The sequence below is a fragment of the Ascidia mentula genome, chromosome 4 (genome assembly GCF_947561715.1).
Source record: "Ascidia mentula chromosome 4, kaAscMent1.1, whole genome shotgun sequence".
NCBI classification, from domain to species: domain Eukaryota; kingdom Metazoa; phylum Chordata; class Ascidiacea; order Phlebobranchia; family Ascidiidae; genus Ascidia; species Ascidia mentula.
Window position 1 is genome coordinate 11,261,502 of NC_138569.1, and position 23,359 is coordinate 11,284,860.

At 35.6% G+C, this 23,359-nt stretch overlaps 2 protein-coding genes and 1 non-coding gene across 7 annotated transcripts; 1 reads left to right on the forward strand and 2 right to left on the reverse strand.

The window, feature by feature from the left end:
- Positions 1–3,530: 3,530 nt before the first annotated feature.
- Trnat-ggu (transfer RNA threonine (anticodon GGU)) lies at positions 3,531–3,604 on the reverse strand. Its single transcript has one exon. It is a non-coding gene; the product is annotated as a tRNA-Thr (tRNA).
- A 771-nt stretch (positions 3,605–4,375) lies between these two features.
- Positions 4,376–9,499, forward strand: LOC145898659 (protein LRATD2-like). 2 transcript variants are annotated; one of them, XM_082987201.1, is made up of 6 exons: positions 4,376–4,521; positions 5,349–5,466; positions 5,990–6,167; positions 7,951–8,022; positions 8,741–8,872; positions 8,974–9,499. In XM_082987201.1, the coding sequence occupies exons 1-6, from the start codon at positions 4,464–4,466 to the stop codon at positions 9,103–9,105; spliced, it is 690 nt and encodes a 229-aa protein (XP_082843327.1). In that variant the 5' UTR covers positions 4,376–4,463; the 3' UTR covers positions 9,106–9,499. The 2 variants fall into 2 exon arrangements, with proteins under 2 accessions (XP_082843327.1, XP_082843328.1); XM_082987202.1 differs by having other exon boundaries at positions 5,352–5,466.
- Positions 9,500–10,556: 1,057 nt separating this feature from the next.
- Positions 10,557–21,164, reverse strand: LOC145898657 (cation channel sperm-associated protein 2-like). 4 transcript variants are annotated; one of them, XM_082987199.1, is made up of 14 exons: positions 17,699–17,907; positions 17,150–17,254; positions 16,620–16,729; positions 16,388–16,565; positions 15,495–15,692; positions 13,665–13,820; positions 13,050–13,145; positions 12,861–12,994; positions 12,667–12,796; positions 12,309–12,491; positions 12,196–12,259; positions 11,561–11,616; positions 11,287–11,421; positions 10,557–11,191 (listed from the first exon to the last, which is right to left on the reverse strand). In XM_082987199.1, the coding sequence occupies exons 4-14, from the start codon at positions 16,556–16,558 to the stop codon at positions 10,958–10,960; spliced, it is 1,557 nt and encodes a 518-aa protein (XP_082843325.1). In that variant the 5' UTR covers positions 16,559–16,565; positions 16,620–16,729; positions 17,150–17,254; positions 17,699–17,907; the 3' UTR covers positions 10,557–10,957. The 4 variants fall into 4 exon arrangements, with proteins under 4 accessions (XP_082843325.1, XP_082843326.1, XP_082843324.1 ...); XM_082987200.1 differs by lacking the exons at positions 17,150–17,254; positions 17,699–17,907 and adding an exon at positions 21,125–21,164; XM_082987198.1 differs by having other exon boundaries at positions 17,150–17,907.
- Between the last annotated feature and the right edge of the window lie 2,195 nt (positions 21,165–23,359).

Genomic DNA, 23,359 nt, shown 5'->3' on the forward strand with positions numbered 1-23,359 from the left:
GCATTGGGTTAAATGCGATTTTGGCGTTTTTCGGCGGGGAAAAACTCTGAGTTAATGTAACCACAAGAATTTATTTAAATGTAATTCAAGTAGTTTCATCCCTAATCTTTTAAAATATGTGGATGATTTTAATTATGACGCGCTATAATAGACTTTTTAACAGTGTGTTACAAGTCACCTTACTGACTGAAAAAAAACGGGGTGCCGTTTTAAAAAAATGATCTTGCCGCAACATAGAGCTAAGTTGCGGCAAGATAGCTAATTTGCCGCAACATAGAGCTAAGTTGCTTTTTTACACAAGGATGGAAAAGTCATCCAGAAGTCTCTTTAAGGTCTCTAAAAGTCCTGGAAAATATGGCAAAAACAATCCCCGGTGGGACTTTCGTTGCATTTAGGCAGGGATGCAAGATTTCGGCGCAGAGGAGCTTGGGTAACCATTTCTTAACAGCGCCTTCCGCACACTACCCACCTCTTGTTAACGGGCCTCTTCTTCTGTAAAAAGATTTTCCGTTCTAGTGCATAGTGCACGTACTACAGCCCGCTTGTGGGATATAGGGTGCGCTGACCGGAAGGATAGGCCTAGATAGGCTACCTGTCGGAATGCGTCGGTGTCCGGTAAACACTCGTGCGGAGGGACCCACGGTTTTTTCTTCGAACAGCAACATCTAAAAACGATAAAATCCCACCATGCTCAACCTTCATTTTGGCGACGTTACGTGGATGATACCTTTAATTGTGGTTGTGTATCGCGACTACGTGGAATCGCTGCTTGAGCACCTCAACTCGATCGAAGCGAGTATTAAGTTCACCATGGTGGGATTTTATCGTTTTTAGATGTTGCTGTTCGAAGGGATAACCGTGGGTCCCTGGAAACCAACGCATTCCGACAGGTGTCTATCCGGTCAGCGCACTCTATATCCCACAAGAAGTATACTTCTTCTTATGGTCTCCTATATATTTGCGACTCTTGTCACACATCTTTTTATGTAGGAGACCATAAAGAAGTAACTTTTCGTCTCACAGATCGGTCCAGATCGCGGTTTTGTTCTCAGATTAAATTTGGGTCCAAGAACAGGCCACCAGCAGTGACGCGACCTGCAACCAGCTTGGTGTCAGACTGAGGATTTAGATGTGATAGCGGTGATTTAAAACAAAATGCGGTTACCTTAAAGCATAGCTGAAATAATGTAGGCTATAATGTCCAATACGAGACGCTACACCTTATGCATCCATATCCTTGCAGTAGGCCTACACCTGTCAACTTTGCAACTAATTCATAATTGATAAATCTACAAAAAAAAAATATTACTGCCTGGCATTTTCTGATAAATGCAGTAAAATGTAGATAAAGAGAATAGTATTGAGTATGCAATGTGTTTTTACAAAGCAGTTCGCTGTTCTACGTTGGCTGCATGATTATACATGACAGAATACTACTGGTAACTACGTTTATTTGCGCCTCTGTGCTGTTAGTTTAAACAATTTATAAATTTAACACAAGGCATAATTTATTACAATGCGAAATAATTTGCAACTAAATCATTTGCGTATCGGCGCGAAAAAGTCCTTGAATCCAACGTAAATCCGACAAGCGGTGTTTTCCTGTTTCGAATTCAAAAGTGCCGGATTGGCGAGTCAGCACAACTATCAGTTGTCTGCTGGAGCGCCCGAGAGCTGGTGCACAACCGTGACAAACTTTTCATACGCCATAAAAAAAACAGCCATTGGTCTGCTCTATATTTAGTATACTATGGTTTCATTATTTTGGCAGTTATCCCCGTTTTTGTGGCCAAGTCGTCTAGAAACTAAGTCACGTGATATTTAAATTCGAAATCCACGAATTTACATGTGCTTTTAAAGTCCGCTTAAGTTAAGCAGTCTGCGGACTGACAGGTTGCAAAAAAATGCAAAATGTAGCCCACCTGGCACATCATTAAGGTCAAATGTCTCATTTTTACGGATTGTAGCGTACCAAATGATTCCGGTCGGCTGCTATGCTGTGCTAAGTCTGCTTGCGTGTTCTTGCTGCAGACTACTGAATTTAAAACTCCGTGAGCAGACTTATTTATTAATGGAAACACACGTTTGCAATGCCAGGCGGTGTAAAGTTAAATTTGTTCCAAGCGCGTTTAACTAGAGTTTATCACGTGACTGAAATGCTGCGAATTACTATCAAAATAACAAAAGAGTGTGCGAACGTCACAGCACGATGGCGAGAAATAGCAGGCACGAGAGAGACTGATGAAGGATTACGAAATGGGCGGTTTTACATCACATAAAAATATGTCACTGTGACGTCACAAACCAAAGGCTTATTTGTACCTGATTATCGGAAGACCAAGGGGGATAGCAGCAACGACGTTACTCTGTACTTCGATAAGACGGGATTGGTGCGTTTCTTTGCTCAGTGACATTACATGACGTCATTCTGGGCTTGATGTCATAACTTTAACCTCACCTTTGTGTTGACTTTAATTTGATGATTCCAACATTTCTTGTTACATGACTGAATAACAGTGTTGTGTTGCATAATTAGCTAATTTGGTCGGTTTTTCTCGGCGGTCTTTGCCAGTCTCAAAATTCAATTAACCTACTTCTATCTTTTGCTGTGAGTGGACAAAACGACAATGCTAAATTGACGGTTTGTCTCTGTCGTGTTGCCAAAAGTTCATGTATCATGTTAGCGATTAAAAATGCTGTAACAACATGACACACTGTTCCAGTAACTGTTTTATTATTACACAACTAAATAAGACATAATAAGTCGAAACAGCTGCCATCTGTCTGCAGCTCAAATTAACATCAAAATCCGTTTGTTGCACTTGTTCACTTGTTGTCCTCTGTTTAATGCAATACCATACTAAACCAGTTTCACAATGTTTTCCATTCCAACACTTAATTAAGGCTTGCTGCCAGCACTCACACGACCAAAGCGCCTTCTATGACGTCACGTAACAATAATCTCGCTTTCGCGCGATTTCGTTCGCAGCGGTAAAAATGCGACTTTGATCAGTTGTATCTAAGAAACCAGTCGCCGTATCAAGCTACTTTTTTCGCCAAAATTGTTTTAAAGTTATGACCATCTCTTGGTTTAATTATTAACATGTTTTATTTTTCCGTGTCACATGCACTTTAAGCTGTCCAGTTGAGAAGGACAAGTCGTTTGCCATTTTTTTTCCGTAAACGAGAGAGTCGGATCGGCGGGTTAGCTTCAAAGCTGCCTTGAACCTGTGTAAACAGAAATATAAACACAACGGAAAATAGCCATGTAAACGGAAAATACTACTACATCGGTTCACAAAGTTTTACCAAACTTGATACACATATAAGTAGGTGTAAAACAGAAATCTGTGCGAATTTTAATGATTAGGCGTGAACAGCAGGGCCATCGCCTGTTATTTTGTTTATGAATTTGAGTTGAAATACTACACGAAATCGTAACGTTAATGTTCGCACATAAGGTTCACAGGCTTCGCAGCCAAGCTGGATCAGCCACTTTTCCCGAAGTCGGAGCGAGATCTGAAAAATCAAGCTCCCGGTGAGGTTTGAACTCACGACCCTGGGCTAACCAGGCCCAACGCTCTACCAACTGAGCTACGGGAGCTCAGTGGCTTCACGGGGTATATTGTGGCCAAGGTACACTCGCACATATTTCTGTTACATAGGCTTATATGTGGATCAAGTTTGGAAAAAACTTTGTGACCCGGTGTAAAAGTATCTTCCCATGTAAACGGGGTTAGGCCGGGTCCACACTCTATGTCCGGAGCGTACGACCGCACGCCGGCGCCAAGCGTTAGTGTGGCCTTAGTTGTGTGGTTACCAAACGCTAACGAGGCCAGGACCTCTAGTGACTAAAATTTTACGCTTCCATGCTCTTTTGCAAGCGTAATCCCGCGCGCCATAAAATGTCCCTGCAGTAATGCAACAAAAAAAGAACTTTCTGGCGCATAGGGAAGATACTTTTACACCGGGTCACAAAGTTTTTTCCAAACTTGATCCACATATAAGCCTATGTAACATAGAAATCTGTGCGAATGTTAACGCTACGATTTCGTGTAGTATTTCAACTCAAATTTATAAACAAAAATAACAGGCTGTGGCCCTGTTCACGCCTAATCATTAAAATTCGCACAGATTTCTGTTTTACACATGCTTATGTGTGGATCAAGTTTGGAAAAAACTTTGTGACCCGGTGTAGTAGTATTTTTCGGCGCATAGCGTGTGTATGTGTGAACCCAGCTTGTATTCTATTTGTATAAAAACCCCAGTTAATTTACATATTGCACAAATGCAAAGTGCTGTTCAATCAGGTGAAACGCTTTTGTCGTTTAAAACAACCAGTCTTTTAACTTTTTGCAACTAGTGTAGGCTAGTAACGAAAATGTAAGATGCTTTTTTGTTTAGAAACCTTGTAGTATGTTATATATGCAATTACTTCTGCCACAATAAATGTGAGTCACAAAATGGGAAATACAGAAGCTGTATACAAACAGGTTTCAACCAAAGATGAGAACGTCTCCGGTAAATCTTTGAATTGCAACAATGTAAAATATTCTGCATTATTGTGCACTGGTAGCGTTATAAGAAAAGTACTATGACCCACAAGAAAACTATGATTGAATGAATGTTCGTTCAAAAAACATATCTCAGGTTTTTTTAACACATATGTAGTTGAGAAATGTTAGAACTATGTTGTATAACTTCTAATTCGGTCTTACGTCAGGAAAATAATGCTTGAGAATGTGTTGGTTTAAATAGGATTTTTTTAAAAATTGTATGGTAAAACTTCAAACAACTCTTTAGGCCTGGTGATTTTATAAATCAAAATTAAAATGTGATAAACAGAACATAACTTGTGTGCAAAAAACTTGGGGTTAAATACTTCAAACAGGAAAGCCAAACGTCTTTCGAACATTTGCTGTGTTCATCATCAGTACATTTACCAATAAGCTACAAAAAAGCACAGGGGTGGGCAGGCAACTGAGCGAGCAGCATTTGGCTTTCCTGTTTAAAGGACATAACTAATATTGTAAAGCAAAAATATAAACTTGGCAAAAAATATGTATTATATCACACAGGTCAAAACAGATACAGACAATTCAGTTGGTGGTTTATCAGAAAAATTTGTTTCACCTAACAAGGCATTAATAGTTTGTTTAACTACCAGGAGTAAAACTGAAATAAAGAAGTGAAGTTGCAAAAAATACACAAAAGTCCATATAAGTATATGTATAAAGGTTCAAAAGTATAAAAATGGCCTGTCAATAAAATAACCCCCTGGGAAAGCACACTGGCACCAGTCCGCAGCCTAGCAGAATAAGAAACTCTGACATATCAATTTTTTGCAGAAGATTTGATGTTTGTCTTCCATAGCACAGATGATGATTGCAGTGAACGTGTAATTCATGATAATGTTGATTCTGGCAAAGAAACTATGCTAACATTCACGATAAAAATGAACGGAAGGTACATGTAAATTACACCTAGCATAATCTGTTTGTTTGTTGTTTTTGCATCAGAGTTTAAAAACATGCATATATTTAGTCTGTGGATTCCTGTAATCATGACAAAATAAATTGTTACAATAAAAAATGTCTACTTAATTTTTTTTCCAATTTACTGAAGAAATAATTGATATTTATAGAACAAAAAAAATAGTAATTATTATTCATTTTTTTCTCCAATTTCTGACATAAAAATAAAAACATATTTCACTGCCAAAATTTTAGAAATTGTTTTTTTCAGGTTGTTTAACTGAGGCTGAAAATTATCCAACCTCACAAAAAATCTGTGACAGTATATATATTATGTTTTAACTCATTATTTTGTGACTTAATAATATGTTAGGCTCATCGATTGTGTGATGCAAGCAGTATAAATAACAACATCAGTGAATTGCCATTTTATACACGAGTGTCTGGCAATGATAAAATATCGAATATAATTGTAGAATTTTCAAGGGCTGAATATGACATGTTTGTGTTTCTAGGTTATTAGCTGAAAGAAGATGCGACTTATTATCTTATACCACTAACATTCATGAGTTGAGGCCAGGTGATGCAATTGAAGTGTTAAGACCAGGGCTGAAATTTCATTGGATTCTGTACACTGGAAATAATTTATGTTTTTATTTGATGAATCAAGAAATAATTGAGCAAAACATAGAGGTAAGTAATTTCAGTGTTTTATCATAGTAAAATGGTTTCTGTTTTCAACTGCATTTTTTTACAACAAGTTGTGGTAAAATCGACTATTAGACACTGGTGTCAAAAAATGTCAACTTTCCAAGTGACTACTGCATGATTGAAACAAAACAATCTTTTCTATCATAATCAACACAAAATACACTTAGAAAAGAGACAGCTGAAATGTGAGCATGTAAAACAGAAGTCAAGATGTGAATGTTTGATCTCTACTTGACAAAGTTTTAAAAGACCAGACATCATTTCAAAGAGAAATGTTTACATAAAGCATAGATCTCCCACTGACAACATTTATTGGTCTTGGGATCGGGCACTAAACTTCTTGTTAAAAGTGATTGCTAGGACTGACCTAGATTATTACACAATCATCCAAGATACTGGTTTACAGAATATATATATTTCACCTATACGGTATTCTAAATACAGCAATATAATAAAAAAACAAGAGCAAACATTACAATTAGGGTCAAAACACACACATCCAGACTTACATATACTTAACATCCAGACTACATTCCTGCACAAAATTAAATAAAAACAAGCAGATCTGCAGTCAACGTTTGTAACGAAAAACGCTGTTGCGTCAACAGTTTGCTCAGGGGGTAAAATCAGTATTAACAGGCACCACACCAGCGGCTGGATTAAATAAAACGGTTTGGAGATAAAAACAAAAATAACCCGTTGTAGAGTATGATTACTCTTCTGTGAGTTTCCAGAATATACCAACCTGAACAAACTGTCATTCCATGACATTTTCCCTGGGTCCGTTTATTTTAACAGTCAGTTAAATAAACATCTCAAGACTACCTTCATTAAAGAGTATTTCATTTTAAATTTTCCTATTAACAAGGCGCAAAATCCTTTTTGGGTCAGGTTACCTTAGTTGTTGCAAGTCTTATCACCATTTCTTCAGAAATGTAATTGTTTTTTAATTTGTTATTAAACCTGAAATGTTACCATCAGCCAACACCCAATATAACCATGCAGCATGCATGGGCCATGCTTTTTTGATGTAGCGTTTGATTTTTATCCACTTTAACTGATTTTAGCGGCTATTATTAAATCCATCAGCTTGATGATCTGTTTTAACAGCATAAAATTTTTTATCCATGTGGGTGTTCTACATCTATCAAACTGCACCAAATAAATAAAACTGGGTTCAAGTAACAATAATAAGCAATTCTAAAAAACATTTTGAAAATGTGCAAATTCATCAAATTTCCAAATTACTGCAAATTTTAAAGCACATTACTGTTTAAGACATCAACAAACTTGTATCTGAATGACCAGTGGTGGTACATTTGCTGTGTAGATATTGATTTATATTTTGCTGAAAATCCATGGTTAAAACTCTTCAAAATTTGTTCTTCTGTGCTGTTTTTTTTTCATGTTCAACATAGCTAATGAGTGATTTGGTTTTTGAGGTGACTGAAATTCTATCCATCAGGAATTATAACAGGAGAGAGTTATCATTATCAGTGCAGTATTTTCCATTTGTAATAGCACAAGGTACTATATAAGCGTGAGTGTATATATCACACAGTCAAGTTATTTAAAAAAGCCTAATGCAATGGGGTGCAAAAATGATGTGGGTATTTTTTTGTATACAACACAAATGCTGCTGGAAGTTACGATACATAGTTCTTGTATTTGAATGAATTGATGTGGTATTTTATTGTTTTTATACCTTTCATTTGCCTTAGACACATTCCCAAAATTGGACAGTTGACACATTGTTTTGTTTTAGACGGTTTGTGCAGGCTGTCGATGTCAAAATGTCAATTGGGTTTACAATGTTGACTGCCTTCCTTTAACTCAGGTATGTAACTTCTTTAAAATTATAATAGGCATTTTGTTGTCAAGAACTATGTGAAATAGAAGATTTGTATGCTGCATACTTTTTGTTGCCCAGTTCCAAGTGGAACCTGGCTGTTTCTGTTTTTGATGTTGAAACAATCCATTTCTGCCCTTGCTTGGTGAATTTAAGTAGCATAATCCTTGGTTTGCATCCTGTTGCATATCATTGTTTATCAAGGCCTCAAAAAAGTGCCATGAATCGTGGTTCTGATTGATAGGTTCTGGATTTCTCATAAAAGCATTTTTATCATAATTAATATTGTTTCCATAGTAAAGTGCTTTAAGTTAAATTATTATAGATATAAATTTACAGAAATCAGTTTGTTGTGATTTGTATTGAATGGCAGAGTTATCACTTTACTATCCATATCCTAAAAATGAATTGAAAAATTATATAAATAAGGAAAAACTGACAATACTATTTTACTGACAAAATTAATTGTGCATCTTCAAATCAAATGATCATATTGACCTAATAGTTGCTCATTGGGTTATTGGAAGTCAATTTTATGTCCTCAATTACAAAGCTGTGTAAAATGAAGTTTTTGTGGCATTTTCTTGTAAGTCACACTAGTGTTTTTTAATTCATAATAGTTCATCTAAACTTTTGCTATCTACAGAATGCTTAAGGGCATAGTGTGCAACCTCCTGGCTTCATGACAATTTATGTGGCATTTCAGATTATGATCAATGCAAAATCTCAACTGGGCAAAAATTACACTTGGAAAAACAGTGAATGTTTTGTGATGTGGTGCAAAAGTGGAATGTCTGAATTTAAACACCATGCCTCTGTGGGTGTCACTTCGCAAAAGGTACATTTTTCCTATCTTTGTGAAGCATATTACATACACTGTAAAAACTTTGGTTTTAATAAATTATAATGGTAATTTTGATTTGTATTGGAAATGTTTAGAATGATTCAAATGTATTCACATTGGAGATATGTGGTGAAAGTGGAATTCCTACAACAAACAAATTTAAAACCCTTCATTCTTTGATAGAATTCCAACATGAGCGTGCAATACAATGTATAAAAAAACAGTAGTTTTACCATTTAGTTTGTGATCACTGTTATATGCTGCCAGGACCCCTGAGAACACTTTTGTTGGTCTGTATAAAAAAAGGTTTTAGTTGTTTCAGTCACCAGACAAAAAATGCAAAACCTTTCTACTTGTGTTGGTAACATGAGCAAGCAAAACAGGAACGAAATATGTACCCATGTATAGAATTGGAATTTTCAACTTTTGGAAATGTTTGTGTTGGTGTATTGTAATATTACCTCTGTATTTTCTTACCTTTTCGTTGCACCATATGATTTAACCAATATACACAAATAAGATTACTTGGATGCATGAATCATGCAATAAATATACAGTGTTGTGATTGCATTATTGATGATGACACAAATATTTACTGAATTCTTTTAAATACATATTTCTATTAAATTGTGTGAAACAAAATGTTGCAGATAGAAGTCATCTATTGTCAATTTTACTGAGCCTTTTCTTTGTTAGGTTGCTGATGATGGAATAAGCACTTGCCGATATGTTTTAAACAAAAAAAAAACATGTCAATAAATTCAGCTAGTTTATTGAAATTAGTAAAAAATCTATTTAGCCTGCATAGGCATCGTTAGTTTCTGGTGTCAGTGTTATTAAGACAATGTTATACGTTTCGTCACAATCATGGTTCTTCTGTAGACTCTGTGTATCCAACACCAATCAGGTAAACAATCCTTTATTAAGATGGCTAAAACGTACGGCAGCAGTCCAAATGAAACCACAAGTAATGGAATCGTGTGGAATCACCACAGAATGGGTGGATTCACCTTCACGTCCCCACCCATCAACACAAGCAAATCCAATTCGTATCAGTATAGAGTCAGGGCGGTCGTTTGTAATTACTTTTGCACACGTTTGTATTGTCCTTTTGTATGTGTGAAACCGGTCACAAATATAAACAATGGCAATATTACATTTTTCATATTAATTCTACACTGTATAAAAATGTTTATGAAAAATCATAGATCTCCCACTGACAACTTGGGTTGGTTTTGGGATAAAGCGCTAAAATTCTTTCAAAAAGTGATACCCAGGACTGGCCTAGATTACTACTTAATCATCCAACCAAGATGGTTTTTTTTGAATATAGATATTTTTCTACATTCTCAGTATTGTAAAAGCAACGAGAGTAATCATAGTGATTAGCATTAATAGCACACATCAAGACTAACATACACTTAGAGTGCAAATGCCACGGGCATGACAACTTTGCGTAAAACTAAAGGTACATCTACAACAAACATATATCCAAAGTTTTTCAGTTCTACGTCAACAAAAAAAATGTAGAAAACTGCACTATAATTGATTCATTTTTCTGCAAATATAGCCTGAATTTTTAGCTGTTTTTTTTAATTTTACACAGCACTGGCACCAAGTAGCTACCTGATTCAATACCCCACTAAAACTGCCTGAAACTGGCTTAAATTCACCCTAGCAACATCACACGTATGTGCACTCACTTAACCGTAAAATTTACCCCCATGCATTACTGATTGCTTTATGTGTCCCCTTCCACTGTGAATGAGGTGTACATTTCCCGACAACGAGACTTATTTTAATAGAAATACCATATGGGTCCTTAACTAAAATTAACAAGCTTATTTAACCAAAAGTTCTGGTAAATGATCACTGCTTTATAAATCTAACCATCCATGTACAGTAAAAATGGCTCAGGGCATCATTGCACTCATCAGCAAAGCACATGGAATTTTTTTCACATGTATAATGTTATGTCCTTTCTTTTCTAAAAAACAGTAATATCTCATCTTACTGTATTAATCCCTTATGCTAGCACAGAAATTACAAACGATCCATTTCAAAAAAGATAACTGTATATTAACGATCATGTATTTGAAGTAGTGCTAAATTTAGTAAGTAAAGCACGTCATTACGTTCCCGCATATTTTCTTGAATATTTTCCATTGTTTGGTAAAATTTGTACAAAAGATCTCGAGACCAAACAGTCTCAATAAATGGCAACTTTAGCAAATCCATATGTCGCTGTACAACATTTTCCCATTGAGCTTGTCGAATGTTTTCAGTGGACTTAGGAGCAAGATCATCAAGAGTCTATATAGAAACATATTGTCTAAAGTGACTTTAATAGGGATCTACTATGACTGAATTCAAGTTTACAAACAATTATTTGTCACTTCAGAGCTTACTTCAGAAAAAGGAAGTGAGTAGACACTGATATGCGAAAGCACCGACAAAGCAGATGGCTTCTTGAGCTCTAAAGAAAAAAAGTCTTCACTTTTGCAATTTTCTGTCAACTGATTTGATATTTTCACATCATGTTCCTACAAAGATAATTTCTTGTCAAAAAATTATGTATAGAAGTAAAGATTATTACTTTGATTAGCTCTGGTTACTTTACATCAACTATTCATAGTTATTTACAAGAAAATTAATATATTTTTAATATGCACAATATATTACTTGTACAAGTGAAGGTTGATCCATCATCTTTTTATTATTCTTGTCCCTTCCAATTTCTGAAGATAATTTTATGCAGTTTAATTTGATAACATGTTGAAGTTGTTCAATCTATTTCATACTGTAACCCATTCAGCCCTGACAACTTCTGAAACTATGGAGCTGTGCTGTCTTTTGTCAGAAACAGTCAGCACAGCATTATTCTAACTAGATTCTTGTGCACAATAAATTACAAACTTGATATGTATGCAATGCAGAAAGGTTAAAACTACAAGTTGTTGCATTGGAACAAATCAAATTATTGGGACATGTAAATATATGCTGATTTGGGTGCAAAACTTAAATCTGCATGCTTTTCCTCTCCTGTTCTAAACTGAATAAATCTTGCCAGATATTGGATACCTCAAAAAGCCTTGGTCAATCGATTAACCAAAATTAGCCACAAATATCCCTGAAAACTTGTTTACTAAATGTGTACTTAATAGACTGACAGCCAAAATAGTATCAGCTGTATTTGCCTACTATTTTGAAGAACAAGAAGCATTACCATGCTGTATAGTAGTGTATAGTGTCACTAATTTGAAATATACCTTTAATTATACCATATTACATACTTCAATTATGAATAAAACTCTTACCACTTTCAGATTTTTTGAAACTTGTTTTTAAACCATCAGCAAACTCTTTTTTAAATTTGTCCACCTGTAAGTATTTGTTAAATGCCAGTTTTTGTAAAGCATTGCTTTCTTACTTCAAGTTTGGCATCCTTTTCAGTTTTTTCCCAGTGCAGATCATTGCGAATTGTTTGAAAGTTGTTTACCATTATTCCAGCAAATATATTTTTAAAGACAAAGGAACCAACCCATATCCATGCCATAATATAAACTACGGTGACTGTTGAATCATAAGGTGTTGTCATCACTTTTAGAAGATCCTGTTAAAAGTGTTTTGAATTGTAAAATTGTTTTCAACATGTATATATATGGCAAAAAAGTAGGTACTTCAGATCAGGATTACTTGGCCATTTTGCATATGTTGCACATGCAGACCAGTTGCAGTGCACTACATTTATACATGCACTGTTTATTAGTAAAAGTTTTCCCGCTTACTGTTAATGTTTCCAACCAATGGTCAAGTGTCATAAGCTGAAACAATGTAGCAAAGGACCAGAGGATATCAGAAAAAGCTTTTTGATACAAGAGTTGTAATCCCATTGATTTTCCATCAAACTGTGTGTACCTTAAAAATATTTGAATAATCAATTTAAATCAAGGCTAAAGGTATGTGTAGTTAAGATACCCACCGATCAAAAATGACTTCTCCCATGAGTGCAAACATCCACATAAAAAGTGCTAATAACAACAAAATAAAACTCATTGCACTAAAAGCTTTTGAAACACTCATTAAAATAATTCTTGCTTGCTCAAACCTTGATACCTGGTAAAAGCACTTGACAAATAACACACTGCATTTCAAAAAAAAAAAACCTTACCATTTTAAGTAGGCGAGTGATTCTTAATACTCGCAAAAAGCTCAAGCTTGACATCAAACCGGAGTTGCTAATATCACTATTGAACCATCGTATTAACTAAAGAAAAGCAATGAAACTGAATTGCCACATAAAAGAAAGTAAAATGCATTCATAAATTATAAAAAAACTTTTAGTGTAGTGCTACAACATTTTTTGTATTTTGGACGGACTAACTGTTTAAAATTAGGTCACATTTGGGGAGAAGAAAGATTATACATCACTGAATTAGATCATTGTTCACTTTTAGCAGTGTGACAAGTTGTGCATGTAAGCACAGAAGATTAGGTCATTGCCAGTGTATATTAGACAACAATATAACACATATTCAAAAGCCGGTTGGCAAAGACATGTGAAAACATTAAAAATTTAAAAACCAATAAAGGCCTTGGGTTATTGTGTTGCAGAAAATATACCACAGGGAAGCTGCCAATAATTTGTTTGGAGCTATTTGTCATAAAAAACTACATTTGTTCTTTTCATTATTTTTCATGCAAACACAGCATGTGTCACAAATCATCGAACATAAGCATAAGGTAAAAAAAATAAGGCTGTTTAATGATTGAGTTTAATTAGTACCTCCGGAAGAATTGAAATTACTGTAATATAGAAATCCAGTTCATTCCAGCCATTTTTCCAAAAGGTTTTAAAATCATCCAACCACTTCAAAAGAATCTCAATTATAAAAATCCACAAACAACAATAGTCACATGTGCGGATGATTCTTACGAGTTCCTGCAACAAACACAAGTAAATATTACATTTTAAAAAACGAATAATTTTACACATCCATATTACAGTGTAGTATGCTAAGGCCTTTAATATACGGTAATGTACAATACAGCCATTGGTGATATGCCAAACTATTATGATACTGAGGTTAGCTGGCTGTCTTGGGCAGTATGTAGTGGGATTTGGACAATAAAAATGTTTAATGTAGTTGTCAATGGAATAAGCATTTTTGCAAAATAATTTTGTGTTTTAAAATAAACATAAATAGTGTGATTCGCCTTTTTAGGACTTGGAGGCGAAAGCATTTGTAAAAGAGTACATACACAAAAGATGGCAGCCTTTTTGAAAAGTTACTTTTATTACAGATAATTTGAAAATAAAGTTTACTCAATAATGACATTGACACTACATGGAATAGAAAATATATGGTTTATTTTAAATACAAGTGAGGCTCTATTTTCTTGTTGTAATAATTGCTAAAAACAATCTAACCTTTGTTATAACACAATGTGCTCATTTGCAAGGTCTAATATGCAATGATATTGGTCTGCTTTTAGAAACTACTTGACATGTCTTATTTTCAATTTTAAAGTAAATGTCCGACAGTTACATTTAATAAACTTTGGCACTGGCCGACAAAACATTTTTATTTGTTGTGGCCCTTGTGCTGTTTGAAGGTGTGCAGGATGACAAACGCATGATAATTAGTCTTCTTACTTAAGAATTTTCTATATTTTTAAACCTACAATACCTTTGTATATGAACATAATGTAAAGTATTATACCTATTCATTTGATGGTTTTAAAAATCAAATCTTTATTGCATTTGGCTGGTTGTGCGCAGATAAAAGATGTCAGAAAAGTGTGGAATGCCTTTAAAAGGTTGAAAAGCGCTGTCCTGACCTATTGTTATAAATGTGTAACAAATACAAGTTGGGTCATACCATAGAATAATCCATATCAATGTACTTAGGTACAAAATATACCTTTTTTAAACAAGAAAGCCAAAGCTAACATGCTGCTATACATTAAGTACAAACGTTTCAACCATAATGCAGATAACATGAGCCCCAGAAGAATCATAATACTTGTACATTTGATGGCTTGTGCAGACATTAGGCCAAATACACCACTATTGGAATGTGGTTCTATCATGGGTTTTATAACTGAAAATTCCATTGGATCAATATGCAATTTTGGTTAAATCCACCTATTTTATATTTAAAGGGGTGGTTGTAATGATTAGTTTTCCTAAAACAGCAAGCGGAATGCTAGTTCATGTAATACACACATGGCAAAAAAATTCAACCTTTTAGGAAATGGTCACATTGGCTACTTCATACCTCCCCTAGTTTTTGAATGCATTGTCCCATGACTTTTTCATGTGATATATTGATTATTATTTACATAGATATCAAGTAATACTTTATAGTAAACACTACAGTTATATAATTTAATGAACCACCAAATACATGTTTTGTTTCATACAAGTGCCCATTTTTAGTCCCCTTGACAGAATGGTCAGTAAGTAGAAAAGCCACATAGAAATGGGAGTAACTAGCCAGACAGATCCACACTATTCACACCTACAGCAGTTCTGATGTTGCCCTTTGTTTGCTATAACTGGAGCATTAATTTTTCCAAGTCAAAACAGAAAATAAACAATTATTATGCTCACCATAAAAGTTGACTCCGTTGTTTCACCAATTTCAGTGTCTACAACTAACAGGACTGCATTCATTAATATTAGAACTAGCATGAAATTTTGGAATAAGTTGCTTTCCACAACCCAGTTAGCCCACATATCAAGTGGAGGATATGTTGTTTCACGGCATTTGATTCTTTTCCACCTTCTTTCTTGTTTACTAACAGTGGACTAATAAACCAACATCAAAGCCATGAAAATGCTACAATATTACCTTTTGAGATTAATATTAACTTAGCTATTTGGCATTTATGCAACAAAAGGAATTAAGCAATCCTGACAAAATTTGCTCTCTTGCCAAGTTGGGAATCACATTTAAAATAAAAATTTTAGGTTATCCATTATCATGTGACTTTGTTTTACATGAAGGCAGATATATGGAACATATGAACATGTCTGTACAAAGTGTTACATGATCACCAGAAAAATTTAATGAACAAGAGTTGGGTTACAGATACTTAATAGTGAATATAAATAGGGCTCTTATGAAAAAAACTATTTATTGTGAACAACATTTCAGCCACCATGATATTTCTGTCATTACTAATTTTCTAATATATTTTTCAGTTCAGGAAAGATTTCCACAAATGTTATATATAGGGCCATTAAAAAACTATTTTGAGCAAACTGTATAAAACATAATGCTGCTTCAAAAAGAGATTTGCTGTAGATTGCACAAACAAACTGACATTTTTTGACAAATTTTACTATTTTTAACTTTATGAAACTATTTTGTTAAAATTTTGCCCATTGTTAAAATTTAGCTAATTTTTTACTTAATTTGACAAGTCAAAAAAATAAGAGCCCAAGTTATATACACATTGCATCAGACTGTGACTGACTATATGCACACCAAAATATTTTACCATCAATTTTGCAATAGCACTAAATTTTACAAGTGCATATGGGTTATCTGATAGAATTTTTTTTCTCTTTCTTTTATTCTCAATGTCATCAGGATGATATTTTGGTGCCTCCAATCCTTGTTCCATTTCTTTGAGATTTTCCAGCAATCGAAAATCTCGAATGAGTCGCATGCGAAACCTTTGAGTAACACAAATTAATTAAAACACAATTACCACTATTTTTTTGATTTACCTTTCAGCATGTGCTGTCAAAATTTCTGTTGGATGGTTCTTTCCAATATGTGATTTAGGCAGCTCATATTTTTTCGACCCCCTTTTTTCAGAAGTCTTTGCATAATTGGTCTAAAAAATTGGTAAAAGTTACAGCCACATCTATATGAATAACATGGTTATTTCCATACAAATTGCATTCAGGGTATATATACACGTACACCTAAACTTTCCTAAGAGCGTGACTATTTCCAATTACCTCAGTATTTACAACCTGCTGTAAAACAAGTAAAAGCAGGACCTTGTTTGTTTCCAAACAAATTGCATTCAGGGCATATATACAACTAAACTTCCCCAAACGTTTTGCCAGACAACTGTAAATTGAAACTCTGCAGTTAGTGGAAACCTCCTTGAAACAATAATAGAATGTTTGCTGTGTGGGATTCATAGTGCAGAATAGTATAAATAGCTTTAAAATTAAAATATAGACCTGAAAACCATAAAGTGCTTAACAAAAGACCATATTACACACTGGTAAATATGCCAATTCACCTGTCCTCTGTGACAATGGGTCACAGGTCACAGGTCACACGTAAACCAATCAGTATTCATTGATGGTTCCGACTCAGCGTCAACAATGGGTCTAACGTCACAATGCTGCAAGTAAAGATAGGCTAAAAATGCATTGTTTAAGATAGGAGTTTTTCAATAAAACGCGTGTTGCGCAGCGGTAGAACGTTAGAAGGAAAAAAAAGTACCTAACACCCAAAACGAAAATTAATGTTTCGTGGAAGAAAAACGCATGGAATTGACGGCAACTAGCGCGTCCGGCAACCACAGAAGAAACAGGATTAAAGCGTCGTGTAAATACGTGCAAATTAAGACACAAAATTTTGATCCGGATTATCAAATTTGATCCGTCCATGTAAACGGGTTTACTGTTGTGCGTTTTGCTGCCTCGTCAGTGGCGAAAATCGCAGCATATGAAACAAGACTCTTAATCAAATTATATACGTGTCCTCCTAATTCTCTAGCTAGATCACTTTAGAAAGTTCGGCAAAAGATTTGAAAATTTACGAAATTTTCCTTAATTGTACGCACCACCAAAAAAAACATAACAGATAAGTTGTAGTGTCCGTCTGCTGCCAGTTTCCATACGACCAAGACTTATTTTCCTTACGTATATATTCTTGGACAATTTCTGTTTTGCCTTAACGTATAAAATTTTTCCTTTGAAACGATTTACAGCTACGCTACACGCGTTTTATTGAAGAACTCCTATCTAAAGCAATGCATTTTCAGCAACTCTTTACCTGCAGCATTGTGACGTCAGACCCATTGTTGACGCGACATCGAAGACTGAAACATTAATACAAGCGTCGATTTATAACCGCATGATTGTATTTTTTAAAGTAAGTTTTACAGTCGGAAAATACTCTTGTCCCTCATCATAAAGAAAGGTAAATCAGCGAAGTATGAGCGGGGACGCACAAGTTCTTGCTGTATATTGTCCAATGCAGCTGCAATCATATTTTTTCCTGTGGCCTTACCGGTTGAATGAGCACTGCTAAGTTAGCATTTACCAGTGCGAATTTGGCCAGCTGGTCAAGGTGCTTACAAGGAATTTCAAAGACTTACTGTTCTGTAAATGAAAATCCACTAACATACATTTTACACTACTTAGGTCCACTAGACCAGTGTTTCCCAACGTGTTAGTAAAGATGGGTTACCTGTAAATTATTTCGGGTCGCTTATTGGCGCAAATTCACGAACGATGTTTTTCTGGTATGGTTTTTGTACTGCGCACAACACTCAACTATGGCATTGTGATTAACTGGGGTTAATTAATTCTTTGAAAGTGATATTACGACAAAAAACGTAAAACCTGTGTTTGTTGCGTCAACAATTAGCCAGTTTGGCCAATTTCCGGACAAATTCCTCAAATTTGGCCGAATTTGAAACCGTTAGGGCATATTTTTGGGTTTGGCCGTTTTTTAAAATTAGCCGGAATTTGGTCAAATTGCCGATATTGCCGCAATTTGTACAATCTTGCTTAGCCGTTTTGCATCATACCGCCACAATTGTTGTTCACACATCGAAGATAAAACAGTATCCGATTGTTACGATAAACAATCAACGTTGTATTTTGCAATTACGTCTTTGTGTTCACTAAATCATTAGGAAGTTATGGGAACAGCACAAAAATAAGCAAAGCGCGGAAAGGAAAGTACGAAGTACCATTTTGAATAGGAAGGTGAATTTGCGTGATTAAAAAGGCGTCAGTTAGGTGAAGAGGACCGAATACAGTGGTTCTTAACTGTTTTCACTTGTGATTCAACTTGCAATCAATCGATTCAACTTTTAATTGGCAGCGAAATAAATGGCGAAGTATACGTGCGTTTAGAGTTTTGTCAACATGCAAAAAGGGTTAATTTTTTACCCTTTGAGAGTAGAGACGTATACGCAGTCGGGTTGTATTCTAACGTATCAAATCAACGTCTTTCTTACGTAAACATTGACGTCCAATTGTGGTCGCATTCGGATTGTATTGAAACGTATCAAATCAACGTCTTTCTTACGTTATCATTGACCTACAATTGTGGTCGCATTCGGGTTGTATTGAAACGTATCAAATCAACGTCTTTCTTACGTTAACATTGACCTACAATTGTGGTCGCATTTGGATTGTATCGAAACGTGTCAAATCAACGTCTTTCTTACGTTAACATTGACGTGCAATTGTAGTCGCATTCGGGGTATATCAAAACGTTTCAAATCAACGTCTTTCTTACGTTAACATTGACCTACAATTGTGGTCGCATTCGGGTTGTATCGAAACGTATCAAATCAACGTCTTTCTTACGTTAACATTGACGTGCAATTGTGGTCGCATTCGGGTTATATCAAAACGTTTCAAATCAACGTCTTTCTTACGTTAACATTGACGTACAATTGTGGTCGCATTCGGATTGTATCGAAACGTTTCAAATCAACGTTTTTGTTACGTTAACATTGACGTGCAATTGTAGTCGTATTCGGGTTGTATCAAAACGTTTCAAATTAACGTCTTGGTTACGTAAATATTTACGTGCAAATATGGTCGATTTGGGGTTTTCTAAAACGTATCGAAATTACGTCCCAGTTACGTAAAAATATACGTACATAAATAGTTGCATTCAGGTTTTCATTGACGTATATAGTGAACGTTTTGCTCACGTTATTTATTACGTACTTTTTTGGTGAAGACGACGTTCATTACTAACGTTAGTGTTACCAACTTTTATACGACGTTTATTTTCAAAATAACCTGGTATGTAACCAATTTTCGACTTTCCAGCGACGTTGCAAATGTCGAAACTACGCTGTGTGTTTGCTGGGGTAACGGAAAACTTTAAAAAAGAAATGGCAATTTCCCAAAAAGAACCTCGAGGTTAATGATCTTGTCCTGTTGGTGGACACTTCGGCACAACGAGGAAAAGGATTGTCAAAACGTACACCGATAAGTTCGGGTTGTTTTGTGTGCTTTGGTGAAACACAATTTGTGTCTGAATTTATGGCTTAAAATGTTTTGTTTAGTCGCGTTTCGTTCTCGCTGTTTGTGTGTTTAGATGTTCTCATGAGTTCGTACATCGTCAGGGTATATGTTACAGTGAGAATTTATATGCTTGAATAACTCGGGTGCACCTTTAGAACAGTGACGTGTTTTGTATTCATCCGTACATGTGCCTGTAGGACGACATGTTTTGTAAGGTGAAGTTACTATATTGTTAAACTTCTACTGTGTTAATAACTATATGTAACCTTTATCTGGACTCGGCAACATAGTTTGCGAGTCATATATATTAAAAATGAAACCGATGAATGCAGATATAATTTGGTAATTGTGGTGGAGTGCGTAACTTTGTGGCACATTGTTTACATTAGTTGTATTGTGACGTTACTACTTGCTTTGTGTGAATGTTTTGAAAAAAACGCTACTCTTTGCATCTCGAACATTCGTAAAGATCATTCAAGATTGGGTCGACTTTGGTAGCTATTGGGTGGGCGCGTTTCAAAAGGTCTAGTGCAGTGTTTTCCAACCGGTGTACGGGTACCATTCCGTAATTACCGGATATTGTTCGAATTTAAAAATTGTAAGTGATTCCAAAATGTTCGTTTACTTCATCTCCTAGGTTACTTTGTAACACTCAAATAGGTGGCACGCATCGAAATTGTTTTACCTCAAAGTGGTACGCAACCACAAAAAGGTTGGGAATCACTGGTCTACTGGGTCGTGGGACAAACACAGGACTAGGCTTCGCACAAGCGGTCGTTACAGTGAGTATGAGTTTTTGAAACTTTTCTAAGAAAATCAGTCCATACATAACTGTTAGCCCACGCAAATGTACACAGAGGACCAACGGGCTCCGACATACAAAACCGTTTTTATTTTGTTATGTAGCTATTCTTTAACACAATAACTCGTGTTTAATCAAATATTTGTTTTGATTCCAAATTGTAAACATATATATATTCAATTACATATACCTGTTCGACATATTCTGCCTTCGGTTGTTCAGGAACCAGCAATGCAGTTCTTGCATTGGGCTTATAACCGCTCTGTAACAGAGACATTTCAAACGTTCAGACTTCACTGTCAAAATGTTGGAAAATCAAGAATTGTTTTTTTTGTGCATAAATAATGTCCATTGTTGCGTATGTCGTTTGTTTCAATATAAAACTGATGACGTGGCTGGGCAGTGGGCTGGGCAGGAAAAGATGTCCAAAACGTTCTGTCGCGCAAACATGCGTGGTAAAAAGCTGAAGCAGCCTTTTTTCTTTCACTGGCCCCTATCAAAACTGTATTAAGTCCAAGGATTGACCCTTCACACAAGACGGGAACGTGTACGTTCCTTTCTTTTACATGCAACATGCTACAAAACATTGAGAAAACAGTATTTTGCAGAAAAAGTGCGTTACAATTTTGCTGTGATTTTTGTTACATACGTTTGTAACAAATTCATAGAAGGAATTAGATATTGGAGAGCTGCAGACAGGGTGTGTACACGCACTGTTTCGACCTGTATGGTCTCACCAGTGCAGCTTTTGACAGAGGCACTGTGCTAGCTTTTACACTCGCGGACACACTAATTTCCACTTTGTGGTACCTTTCGGTCAATCAAGTCGATCCGTTGGGTACCCTATACTGAGTACCAAACAACAGACGAGCCACAGTGGAGCGCACTATGGCCAAACGGATCTGATTGGTAACCAATAGTGCTAAAGGCAAAAACATCTATCTATGCAATATATGTGCAAAAAAACACAACCAGAGGGATGTTAGTTGACAAAAAAAAACGCCAGTTAACAAAATTTTGAACGCGGGTTACTCGGCCACCTTACGAGGTAGCGGCATGATTTCACACGATACAGATTATTGGCTGACCTTTCTAACGATACCAAAATTATTAAAAAAAAATATATTCATATTCGGTTATTAATATCATATGCGTATTATGACATAAGTCGCAAAAACAAGATTCGCTTCGCTAAATTTTGAAGCATAACATTCTACGCGCTAAACCCTTTCAAACGATATCAAAACATTTGAAAAATTCGATTGGGCTTGTGCAGAAAAATTAATTTATATTTTTGAAACATGAAAAAATATCGATTTTTCCTCAATAACTTTTTTTATCGTTATGGCCCAAGTTTCAATTTACAACCAAAAATATTAAACATGTCTAAAAACACATTGAGCTGCCGCTGTACGAGCCGAATACACTTCAACCCTACACCCCCCATTGTAAACACGGTTTAGGGGTCCGGTGCATACTTTCGCCGATAAATGTTACTTTACACTACAAACCGAGTCCCGAGCTTTTCTTTTGCACAAACAACCTTATACCATCCCACTATCGAATGAAATCAAAGTTGAATCAATTAAGTCGGAGATGCTATTGTAAATTCAACGATTACTTACTCCAACCCGACCGTCACCCGCCGCTCTTTTAAGCCGTCAAGCCATATGTATGTGCGTCACGTACTTTCGCCGATAAATGTTGCTACGAACCGAGTCCCGAGCTTTTCTTTTGCACAAACAACCTTATACCATCCCACTATCGAATGAAATCAAAGTTGAATCACATTATAACATGTTCATATTATAAAAATTTTGTAGTTCTAGTTAATAAAAAAGTTATGAAAATATTTTTCCGATTTAATAAAGTTTAAAAGTTTAGTCGCCTCTGTGTTTGGTCAGCCGAAACTGCTTCCAGTCGCACCACGAGGAAGTACACAGATGGCTTGGTGTTTGAGCCAAATAGGCAACAAACAACCCAGCGACCAACCTGAAAAATACTTTTGTCCAAATCCGCGTTGTTGGACTTTTAGAACGTATTTAGAATACGCGCGGTACGGTTCACTACTTCCGTGACGACCTAGATCCCCCAACAGTAAAGCGCTCCACAGAGTTATTTTCGGAAGGAAATTTTCGGAAAATTTGGTTATTAATTCGGGACAATAAAAATCATTTTTAATCGAAAAGGAATGGATGACATTTAAATTAGCCCGGTTAATCACTTGTCCAAAATGGTCTTTAAATGGATTATCGGTGGTGGTTGTGGAAAAGGTATCGTCAATGTCTTCTACAGTTTCAGTTAAATGAAATGTTGTGTCATGTAATAATGTTAGTTTTTATAGTAATCGGTCGGGTTGGAGTAAGTAATCGTTGGATTTACAATAGCATCTCCGACTTAATTGGTTCAACTTTGATTTCATTCG

What these genes read in the sequence shown, in the direction of transcription:
- LOC145898657 (XM_082987197.1), bottom strand. Translation starts at nt 17,045, where the DNA reads ATGAATCCCACACAGCAAACATTCTATTATTGTTTCAAGGAGGTTTCC. An exon ending in TTGACAGCACATGCTGAAAG is followed by an intron (nt 16,566 to 16,619) that starts GTAAATCAAAAA and finishes TGTTACTCAAAG; the next exon opens with GTTTCGCATGCGACTCATTC. An exon ending in AAAAGGATGCCAAACTTGAA is followed by an intron (nt 12,260 to 12,308) that starts GTAAGAAAGCAA and finishes AAATACTTACAG; the next exon opens with GTGGACAAATTTAAAAAAGA.
- LOC145898659 (XM_082987201.1), top strand. Translation starts at nt 4,464, where the DNA reads ATGGGAAATACAGAAGCTGTATACAAACAGGTTTCAACCAAAGATGAG. An exon ending in CAAAGATGAGAACGTCTCCG is followed by an intron (nt 4,522 to 5,348) that starts GTAAATCTTTGA and finishes AATTTTTTGCAG; the next exon opens with AAGATTTGATGTTTGTCTTC. An exon ending in ACGATAAAAATGAACGGAAG is followed by an intron (nt 5,467 to 5,989) that starts GTACATGTAAAT and finishes TTGTGTTTCTAG; the next exon opens with GTTATTAGCTGAAAGAAGAT.